This window comes from Oncorhynchus mykiss, chromosome 27 (assembly GCF_013265735.2).
Source record: "Oncorhynchus mykiss isolate Arlee chromosome 27, USDA_OmykA_1.1, whole genome shotgun sequence".
NCBI classification, from domain to species: Eukaryota; Metazoa; Chordata; class Actinopteri; order Salmoniformes; family Salmonidae; genus Oncorhynchus; species Oncorhynchus mykiss.
The window spans coordinates 41,265,271-41,274,790 of NC_048591.1; the positions used below are offsets into that span (position 1 = coordinate 41,265,271).

General features: G+C 45.8%; 1 protein-coding gene across 1 annotated transcript; it reads right to left on the reverse strand.

Annotated features, from left to right (window-relative positions):
* Positions 1-2,504: 2,504 nt before the first annotated feature.
* LOC110507279 (extracellular calcium-sensing receptor-like) lies at positions 2,505-9,021 on the reverse strand. The gene is made up of 12 exons (XM_036965616.1): positions 8,989-9,021; positions 7,048-7,280; positions 6,646-6,937; positions 6,214-6,423; positions 5,945-6,043; positions 5,464-5,776; positions 5,209-5,381; positions 4,823-5,053; positions 4,022-4,145; positions 3,734-3,927; positions 3,346-3,624; positions 2,505-3,225 (listed from the first exon to the last, which is right to left on the reverse strand). Exons 1-12 carry the CDS (start codon positions 9,016-9,018, stop codon positions 2,797-2,799), a joined length of 2,607 nt encoding a protein of 868 aa, XP_036821511.1. The 5' UTR covers positions 9,019-9,021; the 3' UTR covers positions 2,505-2,796.
* Between the last annotated feature and the right edge of the window lie 499 nt (positions 9,022-9,520).

Sequence of the window (9,520 nt, forward strand, 5' to 3'; positions counted from 1 at the left end):
CTACCAATCACTACAGCCAACACAGCAAGGGAGAGAAACTGAGAAATTGTAATCCAACAGTTTCAGAGAAACTCTCTGGTTATGTAGCTAGCTAGCTAACATTTGCCAGAAGTTGAAGTCAGAGGAGAGAGAGAGAGAGAGAGCTATGAGCAGTGGTGCCAGAGTTGAGGCCAGAGGAACCGATTGGATACGCTCGCGTACTGGCTAGACACAGTTCTACCGTCAGAATGCCAGGTAAACGCTAGACACAGTTCTACCGTCAGAATGCCAGGTAAATGCTAGACACAGTTCTACCGTCAGAATGCCAGGTAAATGGGAAAAATATGGCTGAAAAAAGAGCAAAGACTGGGAAAGAGAACAGGGTATAATGGAATTAATTCAGAGCATCCCAGGAGCTGACAGAAAAGCTTCCTGTAGGCAAATCAGAAAGCCAAGCCCACCACCACTAGATCTTGTTTCTCATTCACAAATGGAGAAACACAAGATAAATGCTGCTTTGTTTTCTAATGCCAGGACATCGTTTGACACAGGAACTATCTATGGGAATAACACCGTTAATTCTTCAGAATCTAAGGCGCTGCGTGGGAGGTTCTAAACTGACATTACATTTTTTTAAGATAGTCATACTATTGGTCATTTACCTATTTGATTTAAAAAAATGTAGGACCTCTTTATTCATAAAACAAATATTTAACAAATGTATTTGATAAAATATATATTGTGGCCTTTACTTCTATAGCCCATAGAAACACATTGAATAACACATTCATAAATAACAAAATGTAACATAAGAAGCAGAAGTGGCACGTCGATGGTACCGGCTTCAGACGAGTCTCCTGATACTTGTGGGGGTCGTGGAGCAAAAAGGAGAATGCCAACGTGTTCGTGAGAGTCTCCTGATACTTGTGGGGGCTGTGGAGCAAAAAGGAGAATGCCAACGTGTTCGTGAGAGTCTCCTGATACTTGTGGGGGCTGTGGAGCAAAAAGGAGAATGCCAACGTGTTCATGAGAGTCTCCTGATACTTGTGGGGGCTGTGGAGCAAAAAGGAGAATGCCAACGTGTTCATGAGAGTCTCCTGATACTTGTGGGGGTCGTAGAGCAAAACGGAGAACACCAACGTGTTCGAGAAAGTCTCCTCTTTCCAAGTAGTTAAAGTTTTGTAGGTCAAACCAGTCGGACGCTACAGATGTTTACCTGAGAAGACAGATTATCGGGATTTCTCATGGTCTGGCACACACCACTCTAGCTCTGCCACCTTTCACCTCATATGCGGAGGTGTGACACTGGCAGATGTGATGGACACGCAACCAATGCCACTCCAGCATTGCAACTGTAGATCACTTGGGATGTTTTGTTGAAGACATTGCAAAGAAAGGAATCACTATTCACAGAAAAAAATGCACAGCACTCCTAAATGCAGTTACAGGGCCTGCAGTGCATGAGGAACCAATAAAGGACATTGGGAATGTGTCTTACTCATTGATTACTGATGAAAGTACTGATGTCACGACTAAGAAGCAGCTGGGTGTTCTGGTAAAACAACACAGCAATAAACTCTTTCAAATCATAAGCACATTTGGAGGAATAATAATCATTCCAGCTGCTGATTCACTGACCTTTGCCAATGCCTTGTTCAGGTTTCTTGATGACAACAAACTGCATCGGTCTAGCCACAGATGGCTGCAACACAATGTGCAGCAAAAACAGCTTCGTCCTGACAAAACTTCAAGAACACAATCCGTATTAGGTCTACATTAAATGTGTTTGTCATTCCCTGCAACTATGTGTCTCCAAAGCAGTTCATGTTCTTCCACAAAATGTAGAATATATGGTGTCACAAATACATACATGGGTTTCCAAAGCCCTCCTGCAACTCTGGAAATATGAGAACATACAGTGTATTCGGAAAGTATTCAGACCCCTTGACTTTTTCCACGTTTTGTTACGTTCCAGCCTTATTCTAACATGAGTAAAACGTTTTTTCCCCCTCGTAAATCTACACACAATACACCATAAAGACAAAGCAAAAATCGTTTTTTAGAATGTATATATGTGAATGTATGTATGTAGAATGCAAATTTAAACAAAATAAAAAAAAACAATTATCACCTTTACATAAGTATTCAGACCCTTTACTGAGTACTTTGTCAAAGCACCATGGGCAGCGATTACAGCCTTGAGTCTTCTGGGTGGGAAGAGGGAGTGATGGGGAGTGGAGAGGTTCCCACAGTGGGTAAACATACAGTGGAATGTTACTGTTTTCATTTTGGTATACGATGTGGGACACACACACTCATACGCACACACACACACACACACACACACACACAATCACACACACTTACACACTGACTGGGTGACGAAGGAATCATGTGTAGGGGGTCTAAGTTCTGTCAGACAGACTCAATACTAACTCTTCCAGCATGAGTAGACACTAAGTAAACTTTATTGGATTGTTCATATAGACGTATTTCATTCTGACACATTATAAGAACACACTAATATTAACAAAGTAATATAGTGAAGGTATTGCAGGAAATTAATGTTTCAAAAGAGAATGGACATTCCCCTGTTGAAATCCCGATTTGAGTAAGTGTAAGTTAATATTTGTCCATCATGTGTTTCTTAATGGTTTCTAATTGGACATCATGTGTTTCTTGGTTGTTTCTAATTGGACATCATGTGTTTCTTGGTGGTTTCTAATTGGACATCATGTGTTTCTTGGTGGTTTCTATTTGGACATCATGTGTTTCTTGGTGGTTTCTAATTGGACATCATGTGTTTCTTGGTGGTTTCTATTTGGACATCATGTGTTTCTTGGTGTTTCTCTCTGGTCTCAGAAGGATGATGTAACACTTTGGAGCAAACAGACAGAACAGCAGCCCAAAGCTGGAGGCCAGGATGGCAAAGATCTCTACAGCTACTGTGTACTTCCCAGGAGAGCTGACGTAGGCAGGGATGAAGGAGATCCACACGGCACAGAAGATCAGCATGCTGAACGTGATGAACTTGGCCTCGTTGAAGTTGTCTGGGAGTTTCCTGGCCAGGAAGGCTAAGAGTAGACAGAGGGAGGCCAGCAGGCCGATGTAGCCCAGCACCAGAGAGAAGCCGACCACAGAACCCACCTCACACTCCAGGACGACCCTCGGCCCCCGACCCTCTCTGTCCCCCCTCTCAGCAGGTCGGGGTGGAGCTAAGGCCAGCCACAATACACAGATCAGCACCTGTGGAAGGGAACGGAGGTGGAAGAAAAACGCAAGCACAGTTATCACAACAACAAATAATATGGTCAATGAAGGAAACAACTACATTCCTAAAGAATATAGTAAAAACTAGATGTTCACCTGGATGAGTGTGCAGAGTGAGATACCCATCCTTTGCTGGGTGGGGCTGAAGTATCTCATCAGGTTCTCTCCAGGCAGAGTGGCCCTGAAGGCCACCAGCACCACCACAGTCCTGCTGAGCAGACAGGAGATGCAGAACACAAAACTTATACCAAACAGGGTGTGTCTCAGCATGCACGTCCACGGCTTCGGCTGGCCAATGAAAACCAGAGCACACAGGAAGCAGAGCTTGAGGGACAGAAGGAGCAGGAAGCTGAGCTCAGAGTTGTTGGCTTTCACCTGGAACGAGACAGAGAAAGATAAATTAGACTGAGAGATGTCAGAAATCATATGACACAATCTCGTCTCTGTCCAGTACCTCTATAAATGATCATATGATTCAACTCACCAGGGCCGTGTGACGATGGTAGAGGAAGGTGGCCAGGGCACCGGCTGTGAGTGTTGCCCCGGAAACTGAGATGACAGACAGGATGACGCCCATGGTGTCGCTGTAGGAGAGGAAGTCCACCAGCTGGGGGATGCAGGCCGTACGATCAGGGTTGGACCAGAACCGCTCCGGACACCTAATACACTCAACTGACCCTGATAGAGAAGGAAGAAGAATGAGGAGTCCAAATCAGGACCAATCAGGGTTGAGGAAAAATATGAATTGGAATCAGAACAGTTGATAGACTACCTGTTGTGTTGCTGATCTCTCCCTCAGCACAGGACAGACAGTCAAAGCAGCACACAGGCCTCCCCTTCTGTACCGCATGCCTGGTACCAGGGGGACAGTCAGCACTGCATACAGACACAGGGACCTACCAGAGGGGGGAGAGGAAGAAGTTATCATCATCATGTCTGCTTCTACACCTGCATTGCCTGCTGTTTGTGGTTTTAGGCTGGGTTTCTGTACAGCACTTTGAGATATCAGCTGATGTACGAAGGGCTATAGAAATACATTTGATTTGATTTGATTTGATCAACATCATCATCATTGCTATTATCATCATTATTACACAGACAGGCAGGCTTGCTGGGCCCCTCTGGAGACTATGTCAGGAATATGACCATACAAACATCTCAAATTCAGTATCATGTTCCCCCGGTTCTAAGGCACTGCATATCAATCATCAAGAGGCGTCACTACAGTCCCTGGTTCGAATCCAAGCTGTATTACATTTGGCTGTGATTGGGAGTGTCTTCTGGGTTTGGCTGGGGTTGGCCATCATTGTAAATGAGAAGATGTTCTTAACTGACTTGTTAAAAAAAGTGTTCAGACACCGTTCATGTGGACTTTCTGTCTGAGATACCATTCCCCTGTTATTTATTTGGTCTTCTTTATGTCTTTCTCTTTTCTGAATGCCTGCCTCAGGGTAATAAACTAAATAAATCTCTATCACTCACTCACACACACAAACACACACGCACATGCACACGCATATAAACACAAACACACACACACACACACAGTGAAACTAAACTGAACAGTTTTCACCTCATTTCCGCTGCCCCCACCCCACACCACTTTATCCATGTCGATGTGAAACTGGTCGTCCGATCCCTCAGAGGACAGAAAATGTCCGACCTGGACAAACTCTGCCGTCCCCTCGGGGGTCACATGCCAGTTGATGATGTCATAAGAGGCAGGCGGATCACCATTAATGTCGAAGTGGAAAGATTCCCCCACAGGAGTACTGAAGTTCACTCCCCTCAGGTAATGAACAATCTCAAAGAGAAAAGGGCATTGGAACAGGATTAAGAGTTAGAACCAGTTGTGGCTTTTGTTCTTTAGTATTCAAACCTTACAAAGTGTTTTCACTGTATCCTGACTGGAAACATTAGTGTTCTTAACTTGAAAACAGATCAACATGTTATTCTCACCTGGCTGGGCTGAAGCTTCCTGATATCAGGGCACTGTCCACCATTAAAGACTCCGTCCCCTGGTCGACAGGCCATCATATCCTGTATGGCGTAGGCGATGGCGTACACAGCCTTGTACACATTATAACTGGCTCTCAGCTGAAATACGTCAGCATACTGGCTCTCCCCTTCACCTAGGATTGACACTTCATTTTACTGAGATAACATTGGGAATCAGGACAAAAAACTGAGATTTAGGTGTAAATTCTCCCTCACGTATGACCTCTGACCCAGTACACTGTCTGGACGACAGCGTCACGCTGAGGTCAACCCCCAGAGAACACCCAAACATCTCCTCCCACAATTCCCTCAGGAAGGGGTCGGACTTCTGGTAGTCCCCGTCTGGATGTAGGCGTGTTAGGAAAGGCCCCAGGCCGGGAATGTCAGCTTTCTTCAGGGCAAAACCAATTGTCCCGGCAAGAGAGGGCATGTTTTTCGGGGAGGCAATAGTAGAGTAGGTGACCCAGGCCTCTGAGGCAATCCACTGCTTATCTGTAATGTTCTGACGGACAACCTCTTCCATCAGGGCCTGGAGAATGAAATTGTTAAAAAGATCAAGATAGTCAAGATGAAATGCAAGATTATCAATTAGGAAATGATTGTGTCTTTAAAGGGCATCAAGACACGGTAAGACACAAGGACACTGCTACAGCTGTGTTACAAATCATTAACAATACTCTGACTGGTAATTGCTCACCCCTGAATGACCTGTGAATCCTACAAACGCCACCACCACTCTGGCAGTAGATCCTCTGATGGTGTCCACAATGTGCCTGATTTTTCTCTTAGACGGTACCTTGGAGATGACCATCAGTGAGAGAAAGGTAAGAGAGTCAGAGAAAATCAGAGAGAGTGTTTCTATTAGATTAGAAGAGAGAAGGAGTCAGAGCAAAAGAGAGAGTTTATTGTCAGATCATAAGTGTGAGGTCGTACCTTGGGGAGGACCTCAGAGTAGGCGACACACACCCCAGATCCTTGGAGCTCTTGGAGAAGCAGCTGAACCCCAAACTTGCCATAGTCATCATCCTCTGACACCAGTCCCACCCACACCCATCTCTGCAGACGCAGAAGCTTGGCCATGCCCCGAGCCTGGAAGGCATCGCTGGGTACAGTACGGAAGAATGAGGGGTACTTCCAGTTGTCACTCAAACACGTACAGGTGGCTAAGTAACTCACCTGGGAGAGAACAGACAGAGAGAGAGAGAGAGAGAGAGAGAGAGAGAGAGAGAGAGAGAGATAGAGAGAGAGAGAGTCAAGGATAATTATAATTTGTAAAAGTCAGAGAGCAGATGGAGAAGGAATTAAACTTTAGAGAGAGTGAAATCTAGAAAAAGATTGAAATGTAATGTGAAAAGAGTCATCATCTCATCCCAACCTGTAATCCAACCCCTGCCTCACCATGGGTAAATCAAACGGCCCGAGGGTCTGTGCCACCACGATGGAGGCTGTGGAGCGGGCATCCCCGATGATGACGGGAACCTCAGGGGTTGTGCCACAATCTGTTTCCACCACGGAGGTCTCCTTGCCGGTCACCATGGCAAGGGCTGCCCCCAGGGTGGTGCCCTCTGACCGGCATGTGTCAGAAGCCAGGAACCCCAGGGTGAGGTTAGGCAGGAGGGCTGGGTCACGGTTAATCTCCTCCACAGCAAAGATCATAGTCTGGAGCCAGCGGTAAGCACGCTGTTTGAAACTGACAGACAGAAGAAAGGAAGAAACAGAGAGATAAGAGTTAAACTGAATACACATTACCTTCAAGTTAAAACACAATGACAAAAAGCTGCTATCACACAAGCTGCATACATTGTACAGGTAGAATTTCCCTTAATGCTCCTGAACTCCTGCTCTGGTAGAGGGGCTTCTACATGGATCGGGAACAGGCCCCCAATGACCACATCTCCTGCCTGATAAACACTGCCCGAGACGGGCTTAGCTATCAGCCGACAGGCCCCCTCTCCACCTCCATCCAGACCCCAGACAGACCCAGGGACATGGAGACAGTAGAGCAGCCACAGCCAGCCCCAGAGGCTCATCACCTGGAGAGAGACAAGGCCGAAGACTGGGAGAGTTCCGTCACCTGTTGGAGAGAGACCAAATCAAGACCTTGTAGACAGAACACTCTGTAGACATAAAACATGATCAAAAAGTGCTTGCAATGAAAATATACACCATACAACACAGACACCTGTAACCAGACATGAAAAAACAGCGATAGACACACAAAACCTTGTTCTACCTCCTCCCTACCTAGCAACAGTAAATCTTATCCTGATGAGACAGGCAGACAGAGAGAGAGAGAGAGAGAGAGAGAGGATGAGTGTCTGTCAGTCTGGTATCTCCTGCAGAGAGTGTGAGAGTGAAAGAGGGAGAGGAAGAGGAGAGAAGGGGAACTGCTGATATAGGGAGAAATGAGCCCCCGGCTAAAAAACAAGCACACGGCCACCAGGGGGTGCTTGTAGGGAGGGAGGGGCAGGAGGGGGTTAATTGGGGACTTGTTATTGGAGGATAACTTGGGGAGCAGGTAATTGGGGGTAATTGGAGAAAGCCTGTGAAGGTGATGTTATTGAAGGTAATGTGTAGTACAGGAGATACAGTATCTGTTCTTCAACAACATCTGATGGATCCATTCAGACAATATTGCATCATACTATACTCTGAATTATTTTATTAATTGTGGCTAAATGGATTAGGGAGATGGATAGCGAGTGATTGAGAGAGAGTGAGGGAGAACGGGAGAGCGAGATAGAGACAGAGAGAGAGAGAGAGATGGATAGAGAGAGAGAGAGAGAAGTCATGCAGAAGAACAGCTCCTGACTTTTTATAACGTTCTGGTTGTTAAGAGTGAGATTAACACATTTAAATTAGCAATACATGTATAGGTAACCAAATTGTACAACTGAAGATCAACACAGAAGGACAAGATTGACAGAAAGTTAATTAAAAGACCAATCTTAACCTTGCTAGCTAGCCAAAATCAAATGTGCCAGCTAGCTTACCATCTAACTCCAACTGTTTACTGGTTGGTAACCATGGCAACACCAGCAGCAGCAGACAGAGACTTTCCCCCCTTTTTTTGAATTTCAAGCAGAAATCAAATCAGAGAAGGGAAGAATCCATTTTAAACACAGAATTCTGATGGAGAACCGGGATGCTTTCTTTGCAGACTGCTCACACAACAGGACTGTTACAAACCTGTTATTTTACACAGACCACACTACAGCTGGAACCAGGCATTTCAGTTGTACAACAAAGAAAGGCATCTGCAAGGGAAGGCAAATACACATTTTTGAGGACAGCGAGAAGGACCAGGAAAACAGGTTTCTGATGGTAAACATGCACCAGAACGGCATTATCATGGTCCAGGGCAGTGACGCTGCACTCAGCTCTTTTGTGCAGGACTTCCCCACCCTAAGGAAGATAGCGGAATACAAAAAAGACAAGGACAGCCCCCCCCGACCTCTCTCCTCAGGCACCCCAACAGCACGAGCCCAGGCCCAGACCTACAACCACACAACAGGTCTATCCTGCCCCCTACCTGCCTACAACCAACATAGTCAAGACCACCATCAGCCTGCTGAGATACAGGCTCTCTCTGTTAGAGTTAGAGGTATGGGTTACTGACCTAAAGGAGCAGCCCCTCAGCTACACCACCTACAGCCCAGACACAGAGCTTCTACAGGACAGGATCAACCAGTGCAGGTCCCAGCTGAAGAACTCTGTCTAGGAGCTGAGAGAGAGCCTTACCATAGCGCTTGAGGAGGTAAAAGCCACCATGAAGAGAGAGCTGGTGCAGGTAAAGGAGGAGATGGCAAAGGAGTTGTCTGTCATCAAGAGGGTGCTACAGCAGATAGAGCAGACTGTAGAGACTCCTAGAGAGAAACTGCAGCCCCTCACCACCCCTAACACCCCCACTCACCCACCTCTACCCTCTTCATATATGACACTCATAGGACTTCATGTTACACAATAGATGTATGTTTTGTTCGATAAAGATCATATTTATATAAAAAAATCTCAGTATACATTGGCGCGTTACGTTCAGTAGTTCCAAAACATGGACACAAGCACACACACACACACCTATTGTACTCTGCTTCTAGGCAGAGTTGCAAAGAAAAAGCCATATCTCAGACTGGCCAATAAAAATAAAAGATTAAGATGGGCAAAAGAACAGAGATACTGGACAGAGGAACTCTGCCTAGAAGTCCAGCATCCCAGATTCGCCTCTTCACTGTTGATGCTGAGACTGGTGTTTTGCGGGTACCAGTTGAGGACT